This window comes from Lipophrys pholis (genome assembly GCF_963383615.2).
Source record: "Lipophrys pholis genome assembly, chromosome: 21".
Taxonomy (NCBI): Eukaryota; Metazoa; Chordata; class Actinopteri; order Blenniiformes; family Blenniidae; genus Lipophrys; species Lipophrys pholis.
The window spans coordinates 1,602,977-1,618,870 of record NC_137649.1 but is presented as its reverse complement, the minus strand read 5'-3'; the positions used below and the strand labels follow the sequence as shown (position 1 = coordinate 1,618,870).

The following is a 15,894-nucleotide window of genomic DNA, read 5'->3' as shown; positions in this document are numbered from 1 at the left end:
CTTTGCAGTCTCAGTACATGATTTCTTTTTCACTGCAGGTTTCATTGGTTTCCATTCCAACACATCGATGTAATCTGAGGAGGTTCAAATTGTGTCGTTGATATTGAAGATGAGGATCAGCCGATCCTGGTTCTTGGTCTCCTCTTGCTGCTTCGGGCTGTTTTGTCCTGATACACACTGATGTTGCATGAAGGGGGCGAGCTCCTCTCCCACAATGCAGTGTGGTTTGGATGCAGCAAAAAATAAGTGCTCAAGCTCGGCCATTGAAATCACTTGATCTTTATGTGGAGTGGAGCTTCAGCCTGAAGCTCCACTCCAGCATCATTTTGAAGCTCAGAGCTGATTGGCTGCTGCCAGTGTAGGTAGTGCTCAGTGCTCAGCAGAAATGGAGCGAGTCGTGACAAATGGCAGCTTATGCGCAGCTGGAGCTAATAGCTCAGAATCAAAAGGCACGAGGTGGGTTATTTACTGGAGCACCAGATTGAAACTTTCACTGTGCCTGATGGCACACCAGCCTCGGGATACTGTGCTCACTCACACTGCTGGGAAAAGCAGCTGTGGGTTTAATGTGGAGTGGTTCACAAGGAAAAAGTGTCTAATAGCCAGCAAACATAAATATGCTCTCTTCTGTTTTCCCTGTCCTCTGCTGGTGAAGGTCTTTGGTCACGGACGGGCTGTAAAGAGTTGCAAAGGCTGACTGCATTTTGGAGACGTGGGAGAGCGATTCAAGGCTTAGAGGCGGAATGACGCTCAACCCATAATAAAAACTCACATCCAGCACGATACAGAAGCAACGGCTGAACTCTTGGACCAGTACAGGGTCACCATACAGACAGACGACACGACTGATGTCTCTGGTGAATCTCCAATGGTGATCATGCTCCGATACAGGTGGCCTGACAAGGAAGTGACAGAGAGATGCTTGGAGTTTGTTGACGTAAAAGATTTCTTTTTTTCATTTTATTAATTCATTTCAGGCATGCGACAATTCAGTGTGCAATCACACACACCTCTATCCTACATCTAATTGACATGCCTGAAAAGGGGTAGGAGGAAGAAAAACTCCCACCCCTTCTTCAATATTCATTACTCTCTCATTTATTTTATCTTCCTGTATTAAAAATATAGTTTTATATAGTAAGAGAATCATATAATATCAGACACACACACACACATTTATATATATATGTATATATATATATATAATTTAGAAAACTAAGTATTACATTCAAACACATTCACAATGGAAGGGCTGACATGACATGAGATGCCAGCAGTGGTCGACAGGGGGAGCTGTTTCTCAACCATCTTGGATTCAGAGAAAATGTACTTACAGTTACACCAACTGACCACTGAATGGACCTCAATGGAGTAGGGCAGCAGAGAGCACTGTCGAGGCTGATGTGCCGTTCCACCCACAGACATGAGATCCTTCACTACCTCCCTACTGTGTTTGGTTCCACCATAGGAACCGCTGCATTTAAGAGAAACTGGTTTAGTAGAGGCTGTCTGTCCACTGCAGTGAGCACTGAGCACTGAGCACTGGACCTGAAATAACATTTAGTCGAGATGACATACATACATACGCTTGTGTGTGTCTAGTATGTTTATGTCACTGAAGTAGTTGACGTGTTAACTGTTGTATGCCTGCGGTGCCATGTAATCACGTGACGTGTTACGTCACTTACCCAAACAAGCCAGGCGGGAGTTCAGGAAGAGTTTAAACTGCTTTGACACAGTTTGGGAGGATGTAATCATGAAATAGCGCATTTCCCTGAGAGACGGGAGGCTTTACCAGAAGCTGCTGCCATGACGCAGTCTGTGGTCGTCCAAGGTGAGTGAACCCGGAGCTTTAAACACTGCAGCGGGCTGCTGAGCTAAGCGAAGCTAAGCTAACACTCCCGCGTGTTAGGAATGGATGAATATCGCTTTAGCCTTGCAGCTGGACTGAGACACGGGATAAACACACCCGGGATATCTCTCCCTAGTCTGGATTAGACAGTCCCAATCCTTCACAGCGGTCATATGAAGCTGGTTATCAGTCTGCAGCGTCTGCCACCCGTCCTGTAAAAGACGGAAACATACTTTATTTAGCAACTTACCAACTAACTTAAAGGTTTTTATCTGTATTACCATGAATTTCCAGTATACAACCGTCACACACACGAACCACTGATGCTTCCTTTAGAACCTCCTTCAGCCTAGGAACCACTGATGCCTTGAACAACTTGAAATCATCTAGAACCCAGATTAACTTTTTGTAGTTCATTTTCAGAAACTTGTAGTTCTTTCCCCACCATGGCAGACGTCACTAACTAGAGCCGCCGTCGCATTATCATGATGTCACTAAGTGAAAGTCTGACTGCCTCACCACCGTGATCTCCTTTACTAACTCCTTTAGGAAGCCTCCTAACTCCTTTACTAACTCCTTCAGGATGCCTCCTAACTCCTTTACTAACTCCTTCAGGAAGCCTCCTAACACCTTTCCTTACCTCCTTCAGGAAGTCTCCTAACACCTTTCCTTACCTCCTTTAGCAAGCCTCCTAACACCTTTCCTAACTCCTTTAGGAAGCCTCCTAACACCTTTCACTAACTCCTTTAGGAAGCCTCCTAACACCTTTCCTTCACTCCTTTAGGAAGCCTCCTAACACCTTTCCTTATCTCCTTTAGGAAGCCTCCTAACACCTTTACTAACTCCTTTAGGAAGCCTCCTAACACCTTTCCTTCACTCCTTTAGGAAGCCTCCTAACACCTTTCACTAACTCCTTTAGGAAGCCTCCTAACGCCTTTCCTTCACTCCTTTAGGAAGCCTCCTAACACCTTTCACTAACTCCTTTAGGAAGCCTCCTAACGCCTTTCCTTCACTCCTTTAGGAAGCCTCCTAACACCTTTCACTAACTCCTTTAGGAAGCCTCCTAACACCTTTACTAACTCCTTTAGGAAGCCTCCTAACACCTTTACTAACTCCTTTAGGAAGCCTCCTAACACCTTTACTAACTCCTTTAGGAAGCCTCCTAACACCTTTACTAACTCCTTTAGGAAGCCTCCTAACACCTTTCACTAACTCCTTTAGGAAGCTTCCTAACACCTTTCCTAATTCCTTTAGGAAGCCTCCTAATGCCTCTCACTAACTCCTTTAGGAAGCCTCCTAACACCTTTCCTTAACCCCGTGAGGTCATCCAGGGGGTTAAGGTAAAGTCCATAGTTAAGGAGTTAGGAGGGACAATTCGGACCTACCTTAAATCTACCAAAATAAAACACGTACATGCTCAGGTCCTCTCCTCTCTCCACACCAATCACCATCATTTAAGAATGGGCAGGTCATTATCCAAGAGATCTGATTGGTCAGGAGGCGGAGCTCTGACCGCCTCTTGAGAAAGCAACCTGCTCTGGAGCAGGTTAGACTTTCAGAATAAGTTACCTGAGTGATTTATCCTGGTGAGAAGTGAACGAGTGTTGCAGTACAGAAAACCAAGGGGTACTCCCAGTTAGTTCCCTCGATAAGAGGAAATATAAAGTCATCATAGGCCCCAGCCATCGATTACTGAGACACCCTTTATTCTGAAAGGACCTCCCATCAAAAGAGAACACTGGACATGTTTGGATGAATTCCTCGTCATGTTTTATACTGAATTGTCTGACTTGGGCCGCTTCGGTTGGGTGTGGAAGTTTAAGTAGATCTGGAATTTGACTCCCTCAGTTTTTTCCTTTTTTGTGTCCCTCTTTGTGTCCCTCTTTGTGTCCCTCTTTGTTTCCCTCAGTGTGTCCCTCAATGTGTCCCTCTTTGTTTCCCTCAGTGTGTCCCTCTTTGTTTCCCTCAATGTGTCCCTCAGTGTGTCCCTCTTTGTTTCCCTCAATGTGTCCCTCTTTGTGTCCCTCAGTGTGTCCCTCGGTGTGTCCCTCGGTGTGTCCCTCAGTGTGTCCCTCAATGTGTCCCTCAGTGTGTCCCTCAATGTGTCCCTCAGTGTGTCCCTAAATGTGTCCCTCAGTGTGTCCTCCTCTTAATACGGTAGCTTCTCTTGTCCTTTCCTCAGCACCTCTGACATCTTCTACACTCTGTGTCTCACTGTCTCCAGCTGTTGCTGTCCTCTCCACATCAGACCTTCTTTCTGTTCAACACATAAGAACTGATCTATGACCAATAGTTTCCACTAATGTACAATTGGAACATTCCATATCTCCTGGGAGTATATTCTATTCTTATTCAAATGTAGAGTACAGAGCCAGGATTGTAGGTCAAGCTGCTCCCTGACAACACAATCCAACCTTCCTCAGTCAAATTGTCCTGTTATCATTATCCAGCCATGATTTTCAGCTCTCATGCTTCATACGATGTAAGTCACAACATATATCAAGACATTTTAAACCATTTCCCTCTTGGATGAATAGTTTTGTCCAACTCAAACTATATAGATTGTATAGTATTTCTATTCCTGTTATTTTGTTTTCTTTTACTTTATTTACTCCTAAATTGTTTGCACTTTTGCACTGATGGGGAGGACTGCAATTTCATTTATGCTGCATGGCAACATGCAGCATATCTGACAAATAAACTTTTTGAACTTTGAACTTTATTTCTCACTTTTCACAATAACAATGAATCTTCTCAAAATAAGTGTCAAATACTTGTAGAACTGAAAAATCAACATCTTTCACATCCAACCCGCCCAATCTGGCAACACTGAGTCATGGAGCAGGCGGGGCCGCACGCCGCTCATTGTTCAGACTCACTGTTAGACTGCTGGAGGGAAACTGTCTGAAACATTATATAACATGTTCCTCAGTGTTAATGCTGTCAATCCTAATGTAACCTGTTCCTCAGTGTTAATGCTGTCAATCCTAATGTAACCTGTTCCTCAGTGTTAATGCTGTCAATCCTAATGTAACCTGTTCCTCAGTGTTAATGCTGTCAATCCTAATGTAACCTGTTCCTCAGTGTTAATGCTGTCAATCCTAATATAACCTGTTCCTCAGTGTTAATGCTGTCAATCCTAATGTAACCTGTTCCTCAGTGTTAATGCTGTCAATCCTAATGTAACATGTTCCTCAGTGTTAATGCTGTCAATCCTAATATAACCTGTTCCTCATTGTTAATGCTGTCAATCCTAATGTAACCTGTTCCTCAGTGTTAATGCTGTCAATCCTAATGTAACATGTTCCTCAGTGTTAATGCTGTCAATCCTAATGTAACCTGTTCCTCAGTGTTAATGCTGTCAATCATAATACAACCTGTTCCTCAGTGTTAATGCTGTCAATCCTAATATAACCTGTTCCTCATTGTTAATGCTGTCAATCCTAATGTAACCTGTTCCTCAGTGTTAATGCTGTCAATCCTAATGTAACCTGTTCCTCAGTGTTAATGCTGTCAATCCTAATGTAACCTGTTCCTCAGTGTTAATGCTGTCAATCCTAATGTAACCTGTTCCTCAGTGTTAATGCTGTCAATCCTAATGTAACCTGTTCCTCAGTGTTAATGCTGTCAATCATAATACAACCTGTTCCTCAGTGTTAATGCTGTCAATCCTAATATAACCTGTTCCTCAGTGTTAATGCTGTCAATCCTAATGTAACCTGTTCCTCAGTGTTAATGCTGTCAATCCTAATGTAACATGTTCCTCAGTGTTAATGCTGTCAATCCTAATATAACCTGTTCCTCATTGTTAATGCTGTCAATCCTAATGTAACCTGTTCCTCAGTGTTAATGCTGTCAATCCTAATGTAACATGTTCCTCAGTGTTAATGCTGTCAATCCTAATGTAACCTGTTCCTCAGTGTTAATGCTGTCAATCATAATACAACCTGTTCCTCAGTGTTAATGCTGTCAATCCTAATATAACCTGTTCCTCATTGTTAATGCTGTCAATCCTAATGTAACCTGTTCCTCAGTGTTAATGCTGTCAATCCTAATGTAACCTGTTCCTCAGTGTTAATGCTGTCAATCCTAATGTAACCTGTTCCTCAGTGTTAATGCTGTCAATCCTAATGTAACCTGTTCCTCAGTGTTAATGCTGTCAATCCTAATGTAACATGTTCCTCAGTGTTAATGCTGTCAATCCTAATGTAACCTGTTCCTCAGTGTTAATGCTGTCAATCCTAATGTAACCTGTTCCTCAGTGTTAATGCTGTTCTGGATTATTAAAGCCGTTCTTCAGTATTAAAGCGGTTCTGGATTATTAAAGCGGTTCTTCAGTATTAAAGCGGTTCTTCAGTATTAAAGCGGTTCTGGATTATTAAAGCCGTTCTTCAGTATTAAAGCGGTTCTGGATTATTAAAGCGGTTCTAGATTATTAACGCCGTTCTTCAGTATTAACGCTGACCTTTGTGTTGTGCAGTGGGACAGTGTGGAAACCAGGTCGGCTGCAGGTTCTGGGATCTGGCTCTGAGAGAACACGCTCACGTCAACAAAGTAAGTAAAAACAGCAACAAGTTGTTATGGAAGTGCAATGTGACGAGTCTGAACAAGAAAAGCCCCGTCGGCTCAGCGAGGGTTGGTTGATATAATAACCCAGTGTCTAGTCGTCACGCACGCTCGGCTTTCATAAGTTGTTGCTTTGAGGAATTATGAAAACGTGCTGATTTTAAATGCTCATTTAAACGCGCCGTACGAACAACATCCATGATATCTCAGAACCAAGCCTTTCCCATTCGGTTCCTCTCCAACACGTTGACCCGGGGGCTTTAGTTCCTACCTGGTTTTGCTTTTACCCCCTAAAAAGTTCCTGGTGGTGGGGTGGTACTTCTGAAAGATTCATAAACTTTATAGGTGTACTTTACAGTGCTGAATGTCAAGACAAGCCCTTTATTTGTCACAAACAATTATACACAGTATAATGTAACGTTTTAGTACTTGTTCCACATCGAAAGGACAATTTTAATAATAAGAGTAAAAGAATAAAAACCTAAATAAAAAATAAGTTATTGGAAAATAAATAGATCTACAGCACACAATGTTAATAATGTTCATTAGAGTACACAAGACACGTGTGTGTATATATACAAGTATAAATGTATGTGTATGTACTGTATGTACGTATGTTTATGAAAGAAATACACAAGGTAAATAGTAGCATGTCAAAGAGCAAAAATTAAATATGCAGGCAGTTTGTTGAGTCTATATTTCTAGATTCAGTAGTGGAACACCCTGAGAGAGAAGCTCCTCCTCTTCCTCTCTGTTTGCCTTCAGGCAGCGAGAACGCCGCCCTGCTGGCAGCAGAGAGAACCGTCTGTGGCTGGGTCGGGGGCCCATCAGAATCTTCCTGGCCTTCGACCTGCATCATTTGTTGTAAATGTCCTGCAGGTCGGGGAGGGTGGTTCTGGTTCTGATGGTGCTTCAGGAGAGGGTGGTTGTGGTTCTGATGGTGCTCCAGGGGAGGGTGGTTCTGGTTTTGGTTCCGATGGTGCTCCAGGGGAGGGTGGTTGTGGTTCTGATGGTGCTCCAGGGGAGGGTGGTTCTGGTTTTGGTTCCGATGGTGCTCCAGGGGAGGGTGGTTCTGGTTTTGGTTCCGATGGTGCTCCAGGGAAGGGTGGTTCTGGTTCTGATGGTGCTTCAGGGGAGGGTGGTTCCGGTTCCGATGGTGCTTCAGGGGAGGGTGGTTCCGGTTCTGATGGTGCTCCGCCGAGCGGACCCCCCTCCTCAGGACCAAGAAGTCCTGCTGGGTGCTGCTGCCCATCCAGGTGATGATGCTCCAGCCACTCTCACTCTCAATGGTGCTGATGTCGACGTTTCTGAGCACCTTGAGAGGGAGCTTAAAGTCCGTGAGACGTCTGAGGTGGTGGAGACGCTGTGGAGCTTCTTCACCAGGTGTTGATGTGGCAGGATCACGTCAGGTCCAGTGGGATGGACACACCCAGGTACTCGAAAGTCCTCACTCTCTCCACCTCGGTCTCGCTGATCCTGTGGTCCCTATGTCCTCTGCTGCTTCTTGCTGTAATCCACAATCAGCTCTGATGGTCAGGAGAGACTTGTCTCTGCACCAGTCCTCCAGGTGGGTGACCTCCATCAGGTCCTCCTTCTCCTTGTTGATCAAAGCCAGTGGACACACAGTCAGAAGTGTGTTGCTCGCTCGTCTCCTCGCTCTCGTCTAATGGCTCTAGTCACCCCGCTGTAGTCTCCTCACTCTCGTCTCCTCGCGTCCTTCTCCTTACTATAGTCTCTTCGCTCTCGTCTCCTCGCGTCCTTCTCCTTACTATAGTCTCTTCGCTCTCGTCTCCCTGCTCTCCGCTCCTCGCTCTCGTCTCCTCACTCAGTTTTGTCTCCTCGCTCTAGTCTCCTCGCTCTCGTCTCCTCGCTCTCGTCTCCTTGCTCTAGTGTCCTTCCTCCAATCTACTTTGCTCTAGTCTCCTTCCTCTAATCTCCTCTCTCTAGCCTCCTTGTTCTCGTGTCCTTGCTGTCTTCCTGCTGCAGCTGCAGCCCTTAGTGACCTGGAGCGCCGTCAGCACCAGTGAGACAACATGAGGGACAATGGGATGTTGAGGATGTTCATGTGTTTCAGTGCAAATGGCTGATAGATTGTTGTGTCAACCTGCCATGCTGGAAGTCTTCCCTCGCTGCTCTGATTGGTTAAAGTGAAGGAGAGTTGGGCTGAGCCTCTGACCTGCAGTGCAGGAATTACAGCACAATCCCAGGTGTGACCTGGTTCTGCCTTCTCTCCCAGCCACTACAGCCACTTGGTGTCAGCCACAGTTCTCTATGAAGTTCCAGACAGATTGACCCTGTAGGGACTGAGAAGTCTTCACTCACCAGCTCTCTTCTTTCAGAAAGGACTATATGATGAGGCCCTGAGCAGCTTCTTCAGGAATGTGGACTCCAGGTATTTACACCTGCCTTCATCCTGTGGCTCACATGAGGTTGAGACTCGGCTGTTGTCTGTTTTATATTTGCTGTGTTTTTCTAGGCAAAGTGACGGAGGAGCAGGTGGGAGAATCCAACATCTGAAGGCCAGAGTGAGTTCTCCAGAGAGCCAACACAACCACCGACAGCAAAGAAAGAAGGTCACAAAGGGATTATTAGTGAAATAAAAGAGACGGTCTAATCTACAATCGAAGGAAGCCTCAGGCTTTCTTTTCCTATCATCAGTACTTGTACAGGGGTTGGCGTCAGTTTACAGTAAAACTGCTTCCTGATACTATCGTCTAAGTACGTGTTGCGTTTAAATCCTTGAAATTGACTTTTACACGCCAAGTCCATGTTCGACATGTTATGGCCTCCACTGTACTGCAGTTTTAACTGTTCCTATACAGTTATATACAATAAATAAAATAATCATGACCAGCCAAGCTGAAGGGTTCAGACCGCACGATGGCGCAGTGGTTAGCACTCTCGCCTCACAGGAAGAAGGTTGTGGGTTCAAAATGCAACCATGCAAACTCCACACAGAACTTTTCTTTAATCATGTGTAGCCTCGCTACTGCGCGCGCCCCGAAACTCCTTAGCATGTAGCATGTAGCATGTGACACGGCTCGGAGTTGCGTGCTGCGTAAGGGATGACGAACCAATCAGAGGCTGAGTAGAGCGGGTCACCACCAAGTGTCGCTAACCGCTAAATAATACCGACTTTATGTGACAATGAGCAAATATTATGGATGGATTTTCACCAAACGCAGTCGTGCTACATGCCACTGTTTCTAAAAAATGGTGTTTCTAGGTGTTTCTATGTGTATATATATATATATATATATATATATATTAGTTTTTTCATTTTTTTCCAATTGATATACAATATATTTGTAAATTTAGTTGGGTTTTTTTTGCTTCATTTTATTTATTTGGTATTATTAAATTTACATTTGTTATGGTGCCGGCGAGCCTCTCAGTTGTATGTCAAATAAAATGAACACAAATATCAACCATGAGATTTTCTTTTTAATTCGTCTTTGATTAATCAGAAAATTAGTCTAAAAATTAATCGTTACAAAATTTGCTGTTAGAGGCAGAATTAAAGTTTGGTTGCCATAAATGTTTTTACTGTATATTGTGCTGAAATGTGTCCAAGCTGCAAAAACCCAATATTAGTGTACCTGCTTCCAATTAGGAACCAATTTGCTCTGACTTTGAACTATGCTTTGGAATGGGCATTAAACTTTGTTTAAGTATCTTAAAAATGTCTTAAAACATCTTAAATGTAACTTGTAGGAACCTGTAGGAACCCTGTAAGGAACCCAGAGAAAGGAGAATAAAATAATTAATTACTTTTTGTGATTGAAATTGAAGAAAAACAGCAGAGTAAAAATCCACCTCTGTATTTCTAAACTTTGGCTGTTCCAGTAGATTAGAGCGTCACCAAATGTTTTTGCTTTGACAATTGAAAGTTTCCAGACTGAGCAGATGAAGATGATTATAGAATGAGTAGAGCAGGTGGGGAGCCGGTGGGGAGCCGGTGGGGAGGCGGTGGGGAGCCGGTGGGGAGGCGGTGGGGAGCAGGTGGGGAGCAGGTGGGGAGCCGGTGGGGAGCCGGTGGGGAGGCGGTGGGGAGCCGGTGGGGAGGCGGTGGGGAGCAGGTGGGGAGCCGGTGGGGAGCCGGTGGGGAGCAGGTGGGGAGCCGGGAGCAGGTGGGGAGCCGGTGGGGAGCCGGTGGGGAGCCGGTGGGGAGCCGGTGGGGAGCAGGTGGGGAGCCGGTGGGGAGGCGGTGGGGAGCCGGTGGGGAGCAGGTGGGGAGCAGGTGGGGAGCCGGTGGGGAGGCGGTGGGGAGCCGGTGGGGAGCCGGTGGGGAGGCGGTGGGGAGCAGGTGGGGAGCAGGTGGGGAGCCGGTGGGGAGCCGGTGGGGAGCCGGTGGGGAGCAGGTGGGGAGCCGGTGGGGAGCCGGTGGGGAGCCGGTGGGGAGCCGGTGGGGAGCCGGTGGGGAGCCGGTGGGGAGCCGGTGGGGAGGCGGTGGGGAGGCGGTGGGGAGGCGGTGGGGAGGCGGTGGGGAGCCGGTGGGGAGCCGGTGGGGAGCCGGTGGGGAGCAGGTGGGGAGCCGGTGGGGAGCCGGTGGGGAGCCGGTGGGGAGCCGGTGGGGAGCAGGTGGGGAGCCGGGAGCAGGTGGGGAGCAGGTGGGGAGCCGGGAGCAGGTGGGGAGCAGGTGGGGAGCCGGTGGGGAGCCGGTGGGGAGCAGGTGGGGAGCAGGTGGGGAGCAGGTGGGGAGCCGGTGGGGAGCCGGTGGGGAGCCGGTGGGGAGCCGGTGGGGAGCCGGTGGGGAGCAGGTGTACAGTGAGTTCTTCCCTCCTGTGTGGAGCTCAGGAGCTTCCAGCTCTCATTACAGGCTGAAGACCAGCCGGGACAGGCTCGTCCTGGAGACGCTCAGATCCAGGCTGGTGAGAGGTTTGGTATCGGCTTAGGAAGAGGTCACAGGACACACAGTGCTGAAGTTCTCCTCACACGTGTGTCCTGCAGGCGGTCCTGGTGGACATGGAGGAGGGCGTGGTCAACGAGCTGCTGCAGGGCCCTCTGAGGGAGCTGTTCGACAGCATGCAGCTCCTCACCGACGTGTCGGGCTCCGGCAACAACTGGTGAGAGAGCACACACACACACACACACACACACACACACACACACACACACACACACACACACACACACACACACACACACACACACAGTGGTGCAGGGTGGGCTGTGTGACATTAGACCATGCATCAGGAAATAAAGGTGTTGGGGACAAAGGATGTTTTTTCAACTGATTTAGAACAACTTTGCTCCGCTGAACCTGAAAATGAGGTCCGTTTCTCTCCATCAGTTCAGGTTTTTACCCAAAGTTGTTTTGAAGAAAGTCCGATCTTCTGATTGCTTCCATTATATTTTATGTCGTTATCGGTTGATTTTTGTTAATATTTCTCACTAGAAAAAGGTTATTCAGAAAAAAAACGTTTTCCAACTAAATGTATTAAATATATGTTACAAACTTTGATTTCTGTAAAGTGAGTAGCAGACGTTGATAAAGCCGGATCATTGTGAGCTTTATGTGAGAAAGCATGAGGAGCGTCATCGCTGAGAATCACTTCTTCTTCTTCAATTACTTGTTCACTGGAGGAGTCTTCCTCACTAATGGCAGGAAGTTCTCCAAAGACAGGAACTGGATACTTCAGGCTACTTTCTGTTGCGTGACTTTCCAGTCACACTGATAGTACAGCAGTAGCAGTCAGTACTTTCCAGTCACACTGATAGTACAGCAGTAGCAGGCAGTACTTTCCAGTCACATTGATAGTACAGCAGTAGCAGGCAGTACTTTCCAGTCACATTGATAGTACAGCAGTAGCAGTCAGTACTTTCCAGTCACATTGATAGTACAGCAGTAGCAGGCAGTACTTTCCAGTCACATTGATAGTACAGCAGTAGCAGGCAGTACTTTCCAGTCACACTGATAGTACAGCAGTAGCAGGCAGTACTTTCCAGTCACACTGATAGTACAGCAGTAGCAGTCAGTACTTTCCAGTCACACTGATAGTACAGCAGTAGCAGTCAGTACTTTCCAGTCACACTGATAGTACAGCAGTAGCAGTCAGTACTTTCCAGTCACATTGATAGTACAGCAGTAGCAGTCAGTACTCTCCAGTCACATTGATAGTACAGCAGTAGCAGTCAGTACTCTCCAGTCACATTGATAGTACAGCAGTAGCAGGCAGTACTTTCCAGTCACACTGATAGTACAGCAGTAGCAGGCAGTACTTTCCAGTCACACTGATAGTACAGCAGCAGCAGTCAGTACTTTCCAGTCACACTGATAGTACAGCAGCAGCAGTCAGTACTCTCCAGTCACACTGATAGTACAGCAGTAGCAGGCAGTACTTTCCAGTCACACTGATAGTACAGCAGTAGCAGGCAGTACTTTCCAGTCACACTGATAGTACAGCAGTAGCAGTCAGTACTTTCCAGTCACACTGATAGTACAGCAGTAGCAGGCAGTACTTTCCAGTCCCACTGATAGTACAGCAGTCGCAGTCAGTACTTTCCAGTCACACTGATAGTACAGCAGTAGCAGGCAGTACTTTCCAGTCACACTGATAGTACAGCAGTAGCAGGCAGTACTTTCCAGTCACACTGATAGTACAGCAGCAGCAGTCAGTACTTTCCAGTCCCACTGATAGTACAGCAGTCGCAGTCAGTACTTTCCAGTCACACTGATAGTACAGCAGTAGCAGGCAGTACTTTCCAGTCACACTGATAGTACAGCAGTAGCAGTCAGTACTCTCCAGTCACATTGATAGTACAGCAGTAGCAGTCAGTACTCTCCAGTCACATTGATAGTACAGCAGCAGCAGTCAGTACTTTCCAGTCACACTGATAGTACAGCAGTAGCAGTCAGTACTCTCCAGTCACATTGATAGTACAGCAGTAGCAGTCAGTACTCTCCAGTCACATTGATAGTACAGCAGCAGCAGTCAGTACTTTCCAGTCACACTGATAGTACAGCAGTAGCAGTCAGTACTCTCCAGTCACATTGATAGTACAGCAGTAGCAGTCAGTACTTTCCAGTCACACTGATAGTACAGCAGTAGCAGTCAGTACTCTCCAGTCACATTGATAGTACAGCAGCAGCAGTCAGTACTTTCCAGTCACACTGATAGTACAGCAGTAGCAGTCAGTACTCTCCAGTCACATTGATAGTACAGCAGCAGCAGTCAGTACTTTCCAGTCACACTGATAGTACAGCAGTAGCAGTCAGTACTCTCCAGTCACATTGATAGTACAGCAGCAGCAGTCAGTACTTTCCAGTCACACTGATAGTACAGCAGCAGCAGTCAGTACTCTCCAGTCACACTGATAGTACAGCAGTAGCAGGCAGTACTTTCCAGTCACACTGATAGTACAGCAGTAGCAGGCAGTACTTTCCAGTCACACTGATAGTACAGCAGTAGCAGTCAGTACTTTCCAGTCACACTGATAGTACAGCAGTAGCAGGCAGTACTTTCCAGTCCCACTGATAGTACAGCAGTCGCAGTCAGTACTTTCCAATCACACTGATAGTACAGCAGTAGCAGGCAGTACTTTCCAGTCACACTGATAGTACAGCAGTAGCAGGCAGTACTTTCCAGTCACACTGATAGTACAGCAGCAGCAGTCAGTACTTTCCAGTCACACTGATAGTACAGCAGCAGCAGTCAGTACTTTCCAGTCACATTGATAGTACAGCAGTAGCAGTCAGTACTCTCCAGTCACATTGATAGTACAGCAGTAGCAGGCAGTACTTTCCAGTCACACTGATAGTACAGCAGTAGCAGGCAGTACTTTCCAGTCACATTGATAGTACAGCAGTAGCAGTCAGTACTCTCCAGTCACATTGATAGTACAGCAGTAGCAGTCAGTACTCTCCAGTCACATTGATAGTACAGCAGTAGCAGGCAGTACTTTCCAGTCACACTGATAGTACAGCAGTAGCAGGCAGTACTCTCCAGTCACATTGATAGTACAGCAGTAGCAGTCAGTACTCTCCAGTCACATTGATAGTACAGCAGTAGCAGTCAGTACTTTCCAGTCACACTGATAGTACAGCAGTAGCAGGCAGTACTCTCCAGTCACACTGATAGTACAGCAGCAGCAGTCAGTAATTTCCAGTCACACTGATAGTACAGCAGCAGCAGTCAGTACTTTCCAGTCACACTGATAGTACAGCAGCAGCAGTCAGTACTCTCCAGTCACATTGATAGTACAGCAGTAGCAGTCAGTACTCTCCAGTCACACTGATAGTACAGCAGCAGCAGTCAGTACTCTCCAGTCACATTGATAGTACAGCAGTAGCAGTCAGTACTTTCCAGTCACATTGATAGTACAGCAGTAGCAGTCAGTACTTTCCAGTCACATTGATAGTACAGCAGTAGCAGTCAGTACTTTCCAGTCACACTGATAGTACAGCAGCAGCAGTCAGTACTTTCCAGTCACACTGATAGTACAGCAGTAGAAGTCAGTACTCTCCAGTCACATTGATAGTACAGCAGTAGCAGTCAGTACTTTCCAGTCACATTGATAGTACAGCAGTAGAAGTCAGTACTTTCCAGTCACACTGATAGTACAGCAGCAGTCAGTGACATGATTTGTCCCTCCAAACCATAGGAATCCCAAACTTCAGACGACTCCTCCTGTCCTGGCACAGACCCTCGGTGCATGCCTTGCATACCAAGCTTAATACTCACTTATATAGCGCCTTGTTGCTGACAGCAGCCCCCAAGCGCTTTATGTGGTTCATCACATTCACCCATTCACACCCCATTGGAGGCTGCACTCTAATGGGGTCCAGTGTCTTGCCCGACACGACCGCGGTACCAACTGAGCTATGCTGCATACCAAAATAAGCATGTTAAGCACGCTTTAGGAAACTTGTGACTGGATTTCTGTGAGCAACAACGGCGTATTCGCCACAGATGGAGCAGAAAATGTCGGCTTTATATTTGCCAGATCTTCTGGTCGAAGCCGTTCTGTTCACCTGTAACATACAAAATACCACTTCGTCATCAAATGGCGAATGCAGACTCTTCAGAGTTCCCTTATTTCAAGAAATAAAGATTTTGTATCATACAAAGTGAAAATAGTTGTACATGCAAACATAAATGTCAAAAACATGTAACTGGTTTAGTTAAAAAAGTTGACCTGATTGAGACAAACCAAAGTTATTTTTGGATTCAGCACATCAACATTACTCAGTTGAAAAAACCCAGACAAAGTTTGGCTGTTGACCAGATTAATCATTGGAGAACCGAGCGATCGATTTGATCTATTTCTGAACTTCCAGGATCAGAGGAACTTTATGGAAGTTTGTCTAAATCTTCACCACAGATCGATATTAGGCCAAAGAAGATCCCATTAAGTTTTGGAGGAGATCCGGATCCAGATTTCATTTTAAAGGCTTTTAAGGATTACATCAAAACTACATTACATATTTTCACCCCTGATAGATTTAACCCTTGACGGACATCAGGAATCTCTGA

General features: G+C 46.2%; 1 protein-coding gene across 1 annotated transcript in view; it reads left to right on the top strand.

Annotated features, from left to right (window-relative positions):
- The first annotated feature begins 1,446 nt into the window (after positions 1-1,446).
- tube1 (tubulin, epsilon 1) overlaps positions 1,447-15,894 on the top strand; it is a 27,119-nt gene continuing 12,671 nt past the window's right edge. Inside the window, exons 1-5 of the mRNA XM_080491165.1 lie at positions 1,447-1,834; positions 6,333-6,406; positions 8,758-8,810; positions 8,895-8,943; positions 11,369-11,484. Coding sequence (XP_080347291.1) covers positions 1,810-1,834; positions 6,333-6,406; positions 8,758-8,810; positions 8,895-8,943; positions 11,369-11,484 — 317 coding nt within the window. The 5' untranslated portion in view covers positions 1,447-1,809. The remainder of the gene's footprint in view (positions 1,835-6,332; positions 6,407-8,757; positions 8,811-8,894; positions 8,944-11,368; positions 11,485-15,894) is intronic.